Source organism: Hyla sarda, chromosome 8 (genome assembly GCF_029499605.1).
Source record: "Hyla sarda isolate aHylSar1 chromosome 8, aHylSar1.hap1, whole genome shotgun sequence".
NCBI classification, from domain to species: Eukaryota; Metazoa; Chordata; class Amphibia; order Anura; family Hylidae; genus Hyla; species Hyla sarda.
The window spans coordinates 63578093-63594447 of record NC_079196.1 but is presented as its reverse complement, the minus strand read 5'-3'; the positions used below and the strand labels follow the sequence as shown (position 1 = coordinate 63594447).

The window sequence follows — 16355 nt, the reverse complement described above, 5'->3', positions numbered from 1 at the left end:
GCCAGTGTTTTTTTTTTGTTTAATATTAATAAAATGGTTACCGTGGGCTTGTGGGGGAGTGTTTTTTTTTTAAATAAAAGTTTTATAAACATGTTGTGTTTTTTTTTTTTTATTTACTTTACAGGTTTAGTAGTGTAAGCCATCTGATAGATGGGCTTGGCGTTGGCCCTGAAACCATTTAGCGCTAACCCTCAATTATTACCCCAGTACCCCAGTACCCACCACTACAGGCGTGTTGGGAAATGCCGGTACCAACAGGCTCGAAGAGTCAAAAATGGTACTCCTGGGCCTAGGTGGTAACAGGTTGGCGAGGGCCACTAATAATGGACCTCGCCCACCCTGGTAACGTCAGGCTGTTTTTGCTTGGTTGGTATCTGGTTGAGAATAAAAATAGGAGAAACCCCAGAAGTTTTTTTTATAAAGAATAAAATATTTAAAAAAACACACACACATAGGGTTCCCCCTATTTTCATTCTCATCCAGATACCAACCAAGCAGCAACAGCCTGATGTTACCAGGGTGAGTGAGAACCATTGTTACTGGTCCTCCCCAGCCTAATTAATGCCAGTCTGTTACCGCCTAGGCCCGGGAGTGCCATTTTTGTCGCTCTGGGCATGTTGGTACTGTTGGTTGGCGGTGGGTACCGGGGCAATAATTGGGGGTTAGTGCTAGCTGTTTTTGAGGTTAACGCTAAGCCCCGGCTTAGTAATGGATTCTGTTTTCTGGCTACTAAGCCTGTAAAGTAAATAAAAAAAAATTAAAAAACACAACACGTTTAAAACAACTTTTATGTTAAAAAAAAAACACTCCCCAACATTCATTAACCCTAAGTAACCATTTTATTAACATTAAACAAAAAACGCTGGTCATCGCAGTAGTCCTCTGAATTCGAAGTAGTCCACAGGATACACGGATCTGAAATAAGAAGAAAAAAAACAAGGAAAATAGGTTAGTACATTTATTGTCACCCAACCGCGCCACACAACTACAACTTCCAGCATGTCCTTACAGTAAGGGCATGCTGGGGGTTGTAGTCGTGCAGTGGGGGAAGGTGACAAGCTTGTCACCCGCCCCTGCTGCAGGACTACAATTCCCAGCATGTCCTTACTGTAAGGGAATGCTGGGAGTTGAAGTTGTGCAGCAGGGGCAGATGACAAGCTTGTCACGCACCCCGCCACATGACTACAATTCCCAGCATGTCCTTACTGTAAGGGCATGCTGGAAGTTGTTGTCGTGTTGCACAGGTGGGTTGCAAACTTGTCATCCACCAACACATCTTCCGGCCACCCGCACTGCACCATTACAACTCCCAGCATATTCTTGCTGTACGGGCATGCTGGGAGTTGTAGTAGTGCGGCACAGGCGGGTGACAAGGAAGCCAGGGAAGCGGGCGGCTTGCTCTTCCCTCTCTGGCTTCCCAGCGGGGAAAATGAAGTTATGGCACCGTAACTTCATGTTTCACTCTGGCAGCTGTGATTGGCCAGGAGGTCTGAACCAATTACAGGTCTGCCCAGGTACTGTAATTTCATATTCCTGTCAGCCAGCTCCGCTCCCCGGCCACCCGCCTGCAAGCTGTTGGGACTAAAACTCACAGCATGTCCTCACTGTAAGGGCATGCTGGGAGTTGTAGTCCTGCAATAGCTTTTTGCAACTTTTTTTTGCTTGCGTACGACTTCCGCACTTGGTAAATTCCCGACCACTGCAAGGTAAAAACTGAAAATTGCTTAAGTAGGGCTGACTGGTATCTTTTACATACCCACAAAAGTCGCACAAAAAGTTGCTTACGCGCACGTGCAGATTTTTGTGCAACTTTTGTAAGAAAAAAAAAAATCCTCTAAATTCCTTGTTGAATCTTCATCTTTGTTTTTTTTTTTTGTGAGATTTGACAGTTACTCTTTAACCCCTTAAGGACCAGGCCATTTTACACCTTAAGGACCGGAGCGTTTTTTGCAATTCTGACCACTGTCACTTTAATCATTAATAACTCTGGAATGCTTTTAGTTATCATTCTGATTCTGAGATTGTTTTTTCGTGACATATTCTACTTTATTTTGGTGGTAAATTTTCGGCGTTACTTGCATCCTTTTTTGGTGAAAAATCCCAAAATTTCATGAAAATTTATTATTTTTCTAACATTGAAGCTCTCTGCTTATAAGGAAAATGGATATTCCCAATACATTTTTTGTTTTTATCCACAAATACAATATGTCCACTTTTTGTTGGCATCATAAAATGGACATATTTTTGCTTTTTGAAAAAATTAGAGGGCTTCAAAGTAAAGCAGCAATTTTCAAAAATGTCATGAAAATTGCTAAATCTGAAGTGACAGATGTTACAGAACTACAACTCCCAGCATGCCTGGGCAGTCTAGGCATGCTGAGAGTTATAGTTTGGCAACATCTGGAGGGCTACCGTTTGGGCACCACTGTAACAGTGGTCTCCAAACTGTGACCCTGCAGATGTTGCAAAACTACAACTCCCAGCATGCTCAGACACCCTTTGGCTGTCTGGGTATGCTGGGAGTTGCAGTTTGGCCTTCCTAGTGGTTGCCACAGTAAAGATCACTTTACTTTCAATTGCAATTCCCCCCTCCCCCACACAGTAGTTACCAGGATCCAGCAGTCTCAAGCAATGATCGGGGTTTCCAGGCATCTTCTCCTGCAGGTACCGACCTCCATCTTCTTCCCACAAACCCCTCGACATCCAGGGGTGGCCAGAATGGGGGGTTGCCATGGCAACCCACTGTCCTGCTCTGCCATTGGTCAGAATCAATTCTGACTAATGGCAGGGGATAGGAGGAAATCGCAGCATTGCGACTTCACTCCTACCCTTCAGGATGATCTGGGCTGTCACTGACAGGTCAGATCATCACAATTTTCCGGGTGATCGGGTCACCAGAGACCCGATCAGCCCGGAATAGGAGAAAATCGCATGTCTGAATTGACATGTGATTTTCTTCGATCGCCGACATGGGGGGGTCCCGGGACCCCCCCTCGGCATTTCAGCAGGAATGCCATTCCGATCTCTGCTCTGCGCGGAGACCGGAGAAACACCAGGACATTCTGGAACGTCCTTGGTCCTTAAAGCCCAGGGTGCGGGGACGTTGCAGAACATCCTTATTCCTTAACTGGTTAAACTAAAACAGTATAACACATCATAATGGTAAGCCACATGGTAGCTTTTACAGGCTGGAGTTCCCCATCCATCACTGTCAATGAGCTTTATCTCTATAGTCTAATGGTGAAACAGTACTTCTGCCTTGAGGGCTACTTTTTATTGACACATTTCTCTAGATTAGTATTTCTCAAGCGGGGTCCTCAAGTGCCCCCAACAGGTCATGTTTTCAGGATTTACTTAGTCTTTCACAGGTGATACAATTATGGACAGTGAATCCGGCATCACCACAGTCATATCAACTGTGAAAGAATAAGGAAATCCTGAAAACATGACCTGTTGGGGCGACTTGAGGACCTCGCTTGAGAAACACTGATCTAGACTAACAGAAGATTTCTTCCAGGACCGAGAATACATTTGAAAAGTAACAATATTGGGAGAATTTATCACTTTCTAGCAGACAATAGTGGAAAATTTGGAGCAAAAAAGTGGGTGGGGCATGACCTCCCACAGCCCAACATATTTACAAATTCTGTTTTATCGTAGTGATCGTTCCTAGTCCCTCACTTCTGAGACAGCAAAGAGGAGATAATGGAGTATGCAAAGAGAGACTTTGGGGAGAGGTTGGACCTATGCCATATAGCTGCCCTATGTCCCTTGAGGGCTTTAAGCCAGATCTAGGAACCAAGTGGCTGTCCCAGCTACACTTCTTTAGGTCTCACAGTGGACATTCCAGCTCTAAAGTCCGTAAAGCTTTGCTGTGAATTTACTGGGAGCCAACCAGTTATAGTATAGCACTCAGGGAAGAAAACTTAGGACTGGCTCTACAATGCATGTTAGTGATAAGTGAAGGAGTTCCTGGCACCCTACTATTCTAAATTACCTCAACAAGGTAACCCCTGCTTCAGCCATACTTTTCTATTGTGTTTTTAAAAAGACTGTGCCTTCCATTTTCTGAGTTACTGCCCCATCACTCAACATACCATTCAGCTAGACACTTTACAGGGTGTGCATTTGGGGAACCATTGCTACATACATCACTTGTGCAGAACTACTTTCACTGTGCCAACCCATAGAGCATAGGACAAGACCATGGAAGCCCTTGTGACCACAACAGCAACATCTGCACTCTCTCTGGGCCATTGCACATCTTACTCCACTGGAATTATGTTTGCACTGGCGTATGAAACTTCAATCTTAAGAAATTCTCTGTGGTGTAAGATAAGACATTTTATCCACAAGTAATAATGTCAGGCCAGATTTCTTGCAAAATATTCCACTAGGCTTAATGTCATTAGAGTGTGCAAGGTATTATGGCAAACTCATGCAGCCACTGTCTGAAAGCAGTAAAGTCACACACACCAGCCAGAGATCATTGCTGGACCAGGGAGAGGTGAGTAACCTGGTCCTTCCTTGTAAAAGCCGGTGTGAGGTGCAGAATTGTTTCCTATACAGTTCTGTGTTTGCTCCTCCCCTTAGCTCTTCAGTGAATGAATTAGATACAATGAGGGGAGGGGAATGCAGAGCTGGGCAGGACGGAACTCTGCACCTCCCTCAACTCCCTCCTCGCACTTCCCTCAACCCCGCTCCCGTACACAGCTCTCTCCTAGCACCTCCCTACGTTCCCATGACAGGAGCGGGCCTGTGCAGATCTACATCTCTATGGCAGGATCGGGCCTGTGTAGATCTACGTCCCTCCTGTCATAACAGGAGCGGGGCTGTGCACATCTACGTCCCTCCTTTCATGACAGAAGTGGGGCTGTGCACATGTCCATCCCTCCTGTCATGACAGGTGCAGGCCTGTGCAGATCTATGTACCTCCTTTCATGACAGGAGCGGGGCTGGGCAGATCTTCATCTCTATGACAGGAGCGGGCCTGTGCAGATCTATGTCCCTCCTTTCATGACAGGAGTGGGGCTGTGCACATCTCCATCCCTCCTGTCATGACAGGTGCAGGCCTGTGCAGATCTATGTCCCTCCTTTCATGACAGGAGCGGGGCTGTGCAGATCTTCATCTCTATGACAGGAGCGGGCCTGTGCAGATCTATGTCCCTCCTGTCATGAGAGGAGCGGGCCTGTGCAGATCTACATCTCTGACAGGAGCAGGGTTGTGCAGATCTACGTCCCTTCTTTCATGACAGGAGCGGGGCTGGGCAGATCTTCATCTCTATGACAGGAGCGGGCCTGTGCAGATCTATGTCCCTCCTTTCATGACAGGAGTGGGGCTGTGCACATCTCCATCCCTCCTGTCATGACAGGTGCAGGCCTGTGCAGATCTATGTCCCTCCTTTCATGACAGGAGCGGGGCTGTGCAGATCTTCATCTCTATGACAGGAGCGGGCCTGTGCAGATCTATGTCCCTCCTGTCATGAGAGGAGCGGGCCTGTGCAGATCTACATCTCTGACAGGAGCAGGGTTGTGCAGATCTACGTCCCTTCTTTCATGACAGGAGTGGGACTGTGCACATCTTTGCCCCTCTTTTCATGACAAAAGCAGGGCTGTGCACATCTACGTCCCTCCTTTCATGACAGGAGCGAGGCTGTGGAGATCTATGACCCTCCTTTCATGACAGGAGCGGGGCTGTGCAGATCTATGTCCCTCTTTTCATGACAGGAGCGGGGCTGTGTGAAAATCTACGTCCCTCCTGCTGAAGGAGGTGCGAGGAAGGAGCTGTGTACGGGAGTGGGGCTGAAGGAGGTGTGAGGAGGGAGCTGAGGGTGGTGCAGAGTTCCGTCTTGCCTAGCTCTGCCTTCCCCTCCCCTCACTGTATCTTTAGCAATCTCCGGACAGCTAAGGGGAGTAGAGAACGGAGAATTGCATAGGACGCAAGTCTGCACCTCACTCTGGCATTATCTATACTAGTCCTATCAGTCTTATCTATTGTGTATACAGTATGAACAATAAACCGTAAAGTAATGAAAGAGGCTAGCCAGGATTAAAACAGCTTAAATCTTCAAAAAAATGTCCTCAAGTTGTGTGTGGTATTACAACTTGGCTCTATTGCAGTATTTTTGAACTGCAATATCACAAAAAACCTAAGGACAGGGGTGGTGCTGTTTTTTTAAGAATTCAGTTTTGCTTTTCAAATCCTGGAAAACTCCTTTAAATGATAAAAAAATAGACACAAAAAGTGTAAGCTGATGAAATCAAATCATGTCACATCTCTCTACACACACACACACACACACACACACACACACACAGATAGATAGATATTCCAGATGCTTGTTGGGAGCTCAGCCAGCAGTGTAATCATATTTCATGGGAGATTGTGTACATTTGATGACATGTAAGTAGTCAGTTATTAGCCTTGTAGCAATGAGATGCCTGATGAAGCGTAGGATCCAGTAGCGGAGTCACATCAGTGTTTAGTCTTGAGTTAGTGCTATTAGGCTAGGTTTCCACTTGTTTTTTTTGTGAAAAAATGCTGTGGCTAGATGTTAGCTGCAAGTCAGTAGGGAACTGCAAAACGCCATACCCACCTGGCATTTTTCCGTTTGGCATTTTTTAAATTCTTTTGGCAGTTTTCAGCAATTTTTGGTTCCTTGGCAGTTTTTCAAAAACGATCTCTTGTTGAGACTTGTCATTTTCCTCCCATAGAAGTCTATGGGAGTGAAAAAATGCCAAGAAAAATGCCACGTGGGTTTTAACTTTGGGGTTTTTGTTGGCAGTTTTTATTCTTTTTTGGACTTTAGCGATCCTTTTTTAATAAAATTTCATAGGGTGCTTTTAAAAAAATTATAATAAAAAACATACAGTATTTATATACAAAAATTGTAATTAACGAAATGTATCTTTTTTTATAATGACATTTTTATAAATTTTTAAACAGGGATCAATTTATGTGGGTGGGCAGGGAACTAAAAATGTAGCCGACAATAATAAAAATTTAGAAGGGGGCCATTTAAATGTAAAAATAATATATTTGTTCTAATTCATTTTGTTAAACTTTTTATTAATAATGTATTTTAATGATTTGGTAAATAAAGTGTGTGTGTGTGTGTGTTTTTAACTTTTTTCACTTTTTTTTCTTTCTTTTTTAAATTTTAAATTTTTTAGGTAGTACTAATATTCCTAGCATGGGAGTAGTAGTACATGTACTAATTTAAAGATCACCCGAGGTTTCCCCTGCACTGCAGTATATATACACCTATTCATATTTCCCGCAGAGAGCTGTGATTGGCCAGATGGTTCCAGCCAATCACAACTCTCTGTGGGAAATATGAATAGGTACATATATGTCAGTGCATGGGGTCCATTGAAGAGCGGACGCCCGAATCTATACATTATACAGGAGGATCGCAGTGGGTGTCAGGAGTGACACCCGCTGTGATCTTTCCTTAACCGCAGGTACTACTGCTCCCAACATAGAGTACACTTTGCTGCATGCTGGGAGCTGTAGTACCTGCATTAATAGACAGATCGCAACAGGTGTCAGAAATGACACTTGCTGTGATTTGTCTATTAATGCAGGTACTACAGCTCCCAGCATGGAGCTGAGTGTGCTCCATGTTGGGAGGAGTAGTACCTGCAGTTAAGGACAGATCACCGTGGGTGTCACTCCTGACAACCGCTGTAATCATCCTTCATCCCTGAGATGCGGAGCGGATTTTTCCTGCGCTCCGCATCTCTGCTCTGTACTCCGGCTGGCCAGTGATGTGAATATAAATTCACATCACTGATTCATATTGCCGGCTGAGAGCTGGGATTGGCTGCTACCATCTGGCCAATCACCACTCTGGACAGAAAATATGAATTCTATTCAAATCACTGGCCGGCCCGAAGTTCAGAGCAGAGATGCAAGTGCTGTATAGAACCGCTCCACATCTCTGCAATAGATAGGACTATTGTATTGGGTGTCAGGAGTGATACCCTCTGTGATCTGTCTATTAGTACAGGTACTACTACTCCCATCATGGAACAGTGTGTTCCATGCTTGGAGAACTAGTGCTACCTAAAAAATTCTAAAAAATAATGAAAAAAGTTAAAAACACACACACACTTTATTAAACACATTATTAAAATACATTACTAATACAAATTTCAACAAAATTACTTGTAAAAAATATATTATTTTTACATTTAAATGGCCCCTTTCTACATTTTTTATTATTGTCGGCTACATTTGTAGGGGCCTCTGTTGGGTGCATCTTTTTCCATCCCCACTGCATCCTTTTTTCTTTTCTTTTTTTTTTGTACCCAACAAATTTAGAAGAAAACGCCAAATGGGCAAAAAATGCTATTTTCACTCAGAGGCAAAAACAGCAGTAAAACTGCCAAAACGTAGGAAAAAGCTGTGGCAGTTTTTCTGGCATTTTTTGCTGGCGTTTTTTTAGGTGTATAAATAAAACCAAGGGGAAACCTAACCTTACTTTTCAGTGTTTGCTAATCCTTTAGTGAACAGACCTTTTACACTTATGATTTATTTACACCAGCCTGTCTGGTTTCCTCTGGCAGTACAATTTACACTTCAAGTACAGTGAGTGAGGAACTATTCCTCATTCACGGAATTACAGAACCAGGGGAGGGTATAGGTGCTTTTGATGCACTCTCGTCAGTCTGTGAAAAGTAATCTATGACCCTTGTATAGGAGTAGTAGCCTTTGCAAAGTGTGGGGTCGGATTACTCCCCAATGTACAATATCTGATTATACAAAATAAAATAAAATCACTGTATTGGCATTAATTATCCTTTATCTGCTATGAGTGTCACTGCCTGCATTATATGGAGTTAACGGAAAGATGTCATCTATATATTTAAAACTCAACGTGTATGTGTATGTATGTATGTGTGCATGTATGTGTGTATGTTCCAGCATCAAGTCCAAATGGCTAAAGATATTAACATAAAACTTGTCACACATGTTACTTATATGTCAACAACAAACATAGGATAGGTGATTTAACCCTTACCCACCCCGATTTGCCAGGGGCGGGGGTTTATGTTTAAAGTCCCATACAAGTCAATAGGAAATATATGTTACTGCATAACTTCCGAACGGCTGGAGATATTTCCATAATACTTGGTCACATGTTACTTATATGTCCACTTAAAATATAGGATAGTTAATTTAACCCTTAAAGGGGTATTCCAGGCCAAAACTTTTTTTATATATATATCAACTGGCTCCGGAGAGTTAAACAGATTTGTAAATTACTTCTATTAAAAAATCTTAATCCTTCCAATAGTTATTAGCTTCTGAAATTGAGTTGTTTTCTGTCTAACTGCTCTCTGATGACTCACGTTCCGGGAGCTGTGCAGTTCCTATGGGGATATTCTCCCATCATGCACAGCTCCCGGGACGTGACATCATCATTGAGCAGTTAGACAGAAAACTTCAGAAGCTAATAACTATTGGAAGGATTAAGATTTTTTAATAGAAGTAATTTACAAATCTGTTTAACTTTCTGGAGCCAGTTGATATATATATAAAAAAAAGGTTTTGCCTGGAATACCCCTTTATCTACCCCCATTTGAGAGGGTCAGGGCTTTTGTTTAAAGTCCCATGCAAATCAATGGGAAATGTATGTTCCAACATAACTTCCGTACAGCTGGAGATATTTCAATACCTGGTACACATATTACGGGTCGGGATAGGAGGACGGGATAGGAGGACGGGATAGGAGGTGGAAATAGGAGGTCGGGATAGGAGGTCAGGATAGGAGGTCAGGATAGGAGGTCGAGATATGAGGTTGGGATAGATGGTCTGGATAGGAGAACGGGATAGGAGATTCGGATAGGAGGTCAGGATAGGAGGTCGAGATAGGAGCAGGGGATATGAGGATGGGATAGGAGGTCGAGATAGGAGGTTGGGATAGATGGACGGGATAGGAGGTCGGGAGAGGAGGTCTGGATAGGAGGTCGAGATAGGAGGTCGGGAAAGGAGGTCGAGATAAGGATAGGAGGTCGAGATAGGATGACGGGATAGGAGGACAGGATAGGAGGATGGGATAGGAGGTCAGAATAGGAGGTCGGAATAGGAGGTCGGGATAGGAGGACGGGATAGGAGGACGGGATAGGAGGTCGAGATAGGAGGTCGAGATAGGAGGTCAAAATAGGAGGACGGGATAGGAGATCAGGATAGGAGGTCGAGATAGGAGGACGGGATAGGAGGTCGGGATAGTTGGTTGGGACATGACAACAATATATGAGGACGGGATATGAAGTCAAAAGCTTCCTCCTTTGTTTATTTTCCTTCCCAACAAGGATTAGGAAGGAAAAATCGGGCAACGCCGGGTACTCAGCTAGTTATTAATAAAACAATATTTCTTAGTGTAGTTTCTTCAAAGTGCCTATATAATGATACTTTGGCTTTGTAGATACAGTCAGTAGCTCTTCTTCAGTGAATCTAAAGGGCCCTGATTGGAAGACAGCTGTTTTCTGACATTGTTCTCCTACTGATGTGCTTCCATCTCAGAGCGCTGCACAAGCTGTAAGGATTCTTTGACCATTATTTTACATCCTTAGACCCCAAGGTCAATTCATCCTGTGATTGTAGAGTATGTTGGCAAATGTCAAAAATATCTGCAGCAATCCAGAGGGAGCACAGAGAGGGGACACAGTATTTGTGCTTTCAACCTGGTATGAAGGCTATCACTAAATTGTCCTACTCTCCATAGGCTGATACAGTAAAAGGGGGACAACACGGTGATGATATAGATTGTAATTCCCCCTGGGCACTCTCTATTCGTTGTCCAATTACATGTAATGTGGGGTGACCTTGGTGTTAAAGGGGTACTCCGCCCCAAGACATCTTATCCCCTATCCAAAGGATAGGGGATAAGATGTCAGATCGCCGGGGTCCCACTGCTGGGGACCCCCTGGATCTACCATGCAGCACCTACCTGTAGCAGCTTCTGGAACCACTGGAGGTCCTCAGGCTGAGTCCATCTCGACCACCGGGACGGAAGATCGTGATGTCACGACTCCGCCCCGTGTGACATCACACCCTGCCCCTCAATGCAAATCTATGGGAGGGGGCGTGACAGCTCCCATACACTTTAATGAGCCGACCGGAGTCAAACGGTGACTCCAGTCGGCTCATTTTTGACCCGTATCCAGTTTTGTTACCGGACCTAAAATCGTAGTATACTATACTATAATGTTTAGCAAAAAAATGTTTCTTGTTATATAAAACTTGATATGGAGATGTTCCTTATAATATGGTATTAGCTTGTTGCACCAAGCCTTGCTTAGTTTTTTGATTACATTTACCTTGAAACCAAACAGAAGAAGCCACGGTGACATGAAAAGGAAAAGAAAGAATATAGAGCAGAGACTATGCATCTCTATGAAGCCTGATGAGTCTGCAACTAGAGGATACAATGGACGATGGAACTTACTGTAGCTGCTTTTCGAACATGATGGGGGAGATTTATCAAAACCTGTCCAGAGGAAAAGTTGCTGAGTGGCCCATAGCAACCAATCATTTCTTATTTCAGTTTTGAAAAGGCCTGTTAAAATAATAGAAGAGATCTGTTTTGTTGCTATGGGCAACTGGGCAACTTTTCCTTTGCACGGGTTTTGATAAATCCCAATAAGTAGATGAGATCAGGAGTATAAATAGATGACATAGGAAGCAAAGCAGGATAGATAATATGCTTTCAAGTTTAGTAAGTTCACTGGAATTTTAGCATTTATTGTACACCGGTCACTGTTTTTGTGATATAAAGTGATATATACAGGGCTGCACAAAGTAATAACACTGGCAGCATAACATTAGTGTAAAGCAATACAATACCTACAGTTTCTTTTCACATATCAGAAAGTAAACTGGATGTGTTTTTGCAGAGTGGAGAACTAGTCCAGTTACAACTGGCAGAAGCCATACCGAATTTACTAGAGACTGGGGAAAGCCAAGATGAAGCCAAGAAACTGCTTCAAGACCACAATGCACTTCTGTACAAAATCAAGGTAAGACCATGGTGGCATTCATGAAATGGTTTCAACCCTTATTCATGGACTTAATGTTGTGAAGTTTTTCTATGGTCACTGGATGAGTGAACTTCTATATAACATTTTGCACTAGTATTGGAATTGACCACTTGGTGATCTTCTGCTGGGTCCAGACAGATTCAGTAAAGGGGCTCCTCATATAAAAGGGTCTAAAATGTCATGCAGATGAAAATACCATTTGGCACTGACTTCAGAGACCATCACTTGACACAATTAATGTATACTATTATGAATACTATTATGTTCTATGTTCACGCTGAGTCTATGTTCACACGATGGAATTTCCGTGTGGACTTCCTCAGATTACTTAGTGTGACCAATCTAAAATAATTTCCTCTGGAGGACCAAAGCATCTCCAATCTAGTGTAACTCCATTCTCCATTGTGCAAAAATGAACACAGAAAATATCAATGTGCCTGTCCTAGGTTGTGAAACCATTCTTCTAGCATATGCAGAAATAGCAGTGGGATGCAAGGAAACTGATGTCTTGTGTAAATAAGCTTTATTAGCTTACTTTTTGCCAGGACACATTATTATCACTAACCACTAAAGATTAGCTAACTCCCGAGATTCGATTCAGAAGATTTCTCTTAAATCAAGCCACTAAATTTGTTTCAGAATCGGCCCCACACTCCCTGGGCCAGGTGGCACTTACCGTATATACTCGAGTATAAGCCGACCCGAATATAAGCTGAGGCCCCTAATTTCACTCCAAAAACCTAGGAAATTTTATTGACTCGAGTATAAGCCTAGGGTGGGGAATATATCATCCCCATCTGTCATCATCCATCATCCCCTCTCCCCTGTCATCATCCCCCCATCATCACCTCATGTCAACCCCCCCCTGTCATCATCAACCCCTGTCAATCCCCCCCTGATCATCATCGCCCCTGTTAATAATCCCCCTGTCATCATCCAGACCGTGTAGAAAAGAGAAAAAAGAGACAGGGAGAGGATAGCACCTCACTTAATTCAGTGGGATAATCCCGGTCCACAGCCCCAATGCTAGTGGTACTTACCTGGGGTATGGCTCGATATGTGCATATCACCCCTCCGTGTGGGGTCAGATGGTCTCTGGCTGCAGCCTGCAGGATCCAGCCGGGTACTCGATAAGAGGTCGGCAGTAGACTTGAGAATAGTGCAAAACAGATTGCAAAAAAAGTTGGTCTGCGGTGGCGCTGCCTTGTTGAGATCGGAATGAAGGTTCAGTCTTATAGTTAAAATCTCATTTATTGTTACATAAACTGAGATATGGACATGCAAAACGCGTTTCGAGGGTAAGTTCCCCCTTTCTCAATTGCAGGAATTACAGTATAAGGTGCATACAGTGAGGCTCCATTTATACAGGAAAAAGGGCCCTAAAACCAAACTCAGTACTGCCCACAGAGGGGCATTGCAAATAAAATCACATAAACTGTTAGAATTACATATGAACAAATCCCTAAGACATGTATAAAAACAAAGACATGTATAAAAACCATGTAGTTAAACTTCTATACAGAATGATGTATATATTGTGTAGGTTTGTATAGTCTTTTGAGCGTACATATATTACAGTATAAAGGTCCAAAAAACAGGGTTGGACTCTGGATTAACCAAGACGAGGCTTGGAGTCGGATGTGTACGTCCTACTTGGTGCTGATACGCTAGTTCATTCACAAATTATAGTTACCAATCAGCGGAGAGCCGCCCATAACGTCACTACTGCTAGCAGCCAATGGAGCATGCTATCAGCTGGGGGAATGTACGTCGTAGTAGTCGCTCTTTGCTTGGTAGGTACGGCGACCAATCACTATGAAGTGCAGGGCAAAGCGTCCAATCAGAATCACTTGTATTATGTCAATGGAGATGAACGCGAGCAGTCGTGGAGATGCCGGTATAAGATCTCCTAGATGGTGCGCAATTCAAAAATTTCCAGAGAGGGGCTATTGAGCCAATCAGATTTACGCCGGATTTTTAGGTTCATTTCTATGTGGAGCTCGTATGTGTACGCATCCAATCAAATCCTAGGTATGCGCCATTGGTTCAGGCGATTAGCCAAACAGTAAAAAGCCGGCATATGTATAGCCTTTCAATGGGAGAATACATAGTTGTATATAGTTATGATCATCACTATATACAACTATGTACTGTCCCTGCATGGAGGCGTCAATGCAGCATCACTAGTCCGGGGCAGGCCTGGAGCAGAGAAGAGGGCCTCCCGGTGAAGATGGACATCACGGACCAGCTCACCCTCCCCACCGGAATGTGGACGGTCCCTGCAGCATGGATGGGCGAAGATGGATGGCCCGGCCCACCCTGCACCAAACCTCCCCCCCCCCCCCCCACCAGCAGTAAGCGTTTTTTTTTTTTCACCTGTCAGCATGACATGAGTCCCTGTTTCTTTAGGGATAGCTTGAATATGTTCACCCACTCCTCACTGTGTGTGTGTGGTCAGGCTCAGATCCGAGTTTTCCCTCTGTGCTCTGTTGTGACCTCTTATTAGTTATTAGAGCGTGCAGAGTAAAACACTGGTCTGGACCTGGCCACAGATAGGAGCACTGAGCAGGAGAGTATTTTTACTACCATAATAATAAATCCAATTTTCTTTTCTTTTTTTAAATGATTTGCTTATCACTACTGACAACCACTACATATAATGAACAAGACTTGGTCCCACTTGGTCGTTTATACAATAAATCTATTAAAATAAGCTTTGGTTGGTGATACAGTTTATGTAGCAAAACATGTTCATTGTTGATTTATGTTTCTTTGTAAAACCTGAGCCCCTTCCATAATGAAGAAGACAGTGATCTTTTTATTGGGAACTCTGACCCTACAAAATATTTCATCCTGAATAACTGTTATTTTTATCTTGACCTTGAATTCCGAGGTCTTGATGACATTAATTACAAGTCCTGCCAGAAATAAGTTTTCCCATCTCTCCAACTGCTTGTTGTTCCCTAGAATAATATAGTGATTGAGAAGATAAAAAGCTGTCTACAAAGATGTGGAGAAGATTCCCACTACAACCAATCACAAACTATGGGTTAGTTTTATTTCTGTAATAACAATAGGTATTTGTTATCTAGATGTGTTACAAGTGTCCTCATAGACTGCTTCCTGTTACTTTTGTATCTATGTGACTCATTCTTTCAATTGCATAAAATGGATCCAATCTGTTTATCAATGTAGTTGTTGTAGATAAGGCATACTATCGTAGTACTGTACCTCCGCGCTCCTTATGATGATATCGCGGTCTCCGGCTTCCTCAAAGATCGCATACCGGCTGATGTGTATCCACGTTCGGTATCGGGCCGGTATCCGCGTGATGCAGGGAACTTGCGGCAGAGGCTGTAGTGAAGATTGTATTATGCGGGGATGACAGCGGCTGCACGCGCCGGGAGAGTCGCTCCGGACGGAAAGTGTCTCACCGGCGTGACGCACGCCGAGCAGCGGAACAAGTTGCAGTAATGCCTGGGCACTGTTCAGTGACGTCACTTAGTGTCATAGGGCATGGGGATTAGATCGTATGCATTTCGGATAGTACGCTATCCTTCCTCAGGGATCCCTGATTCGCAAATACCTATTGTTATTACTTACCTGTACCTTGGGGAGGACCCTCTTAGCGACTGAGTGGCTGCCAGAATTAAATAAATCCAGTGCCAGTGATGCATACGTTTATAGTTTTATTTCTGCTTGAATTCCACAGAAAATCTCTACACTTCTTGTCCTGCCTCTGAAACAGGATATTGTATATTTGGAAATAATTATACGAAAATACTTTTTTTTTTTCTGGCTTCTCGAATTTATGACAGCTAAACCCTGGCAGAGGCTATGTAGCCATTCTTGCACATTACATTCAAACTACCTTTCCTATTTTATTTTTTCCCATTGACATAGCTACAGTATATAAGGGCTTATATTCTGTGGAATGAGTTGTATTTTTCAGTGGCACAATTTTAGTGTAGATATCACTTATTAAATTTTATAAACTCTGGACTGAAAAAAAAGCAATTCCATTGTGCTCATGTGTTTTAAATTTTGTGTTGTATACCATGCGGTATAAATGATGTTACATTTATTCTATGCTTTGGTTACAATTATGGCAATACCACATTTTTCCTACTTTCTTAAATAATAGGCATACAGCCATAACAGGACCCCAGCTGCCAGGGTAACCTACTTACAGCCTGTGATCATGCTCACTGGGCAGCAATGGGTCTGTGGAGAGAGCCCACTCCCTCTATCTAGCTGATTACTGTATATAAAAAAATATATATTTGATTACTGTATATGCTATGATT

The 16355-nt window shown here is 43.3% G+C and overlaps 1 protein-coding gene and 1 long non-coding RNA gene across 4 annotated transcripts in view; one reads left to right on the top strand and one right to left on the bottom strand.

Moving 5' to 3' along the window:
- Positions 1-2708, bottom strand: part of LOC130284212 (uncharacterized) — a 101886-nt gene extending 99178 nt beyond the window's left edge. Inside the window, exon 1 of the long non-coding RNA XR_008846949.1 lies at positions 2610-2708. This is a non-coding gene — a long non-coding RNA (uncharacterized LOC130284212). The remainder of the gene's footprint in view (positions 1-2609) is intronic.
- CCDC141 (coiled-coil domain containing 141) overlaps positions 1-16355 on the top strand; it is a 290158-nt gene that overhangs the window by 67067 nt on the left and 206736 nt on the right. For all 3 annotated transcript variants that reach the window (XM_056534334.1, XM_056534335.1, XM_056534333.1), the window contains exon 2: positions 11905-12027. In XM_056534334.1, the coding sequence (XP_056390309.1) occupies positions 11905-12027 (123 nt within the window). The remainder of the gene's footprint in view (positions 1-11904; positions 12028-16355) is intronic.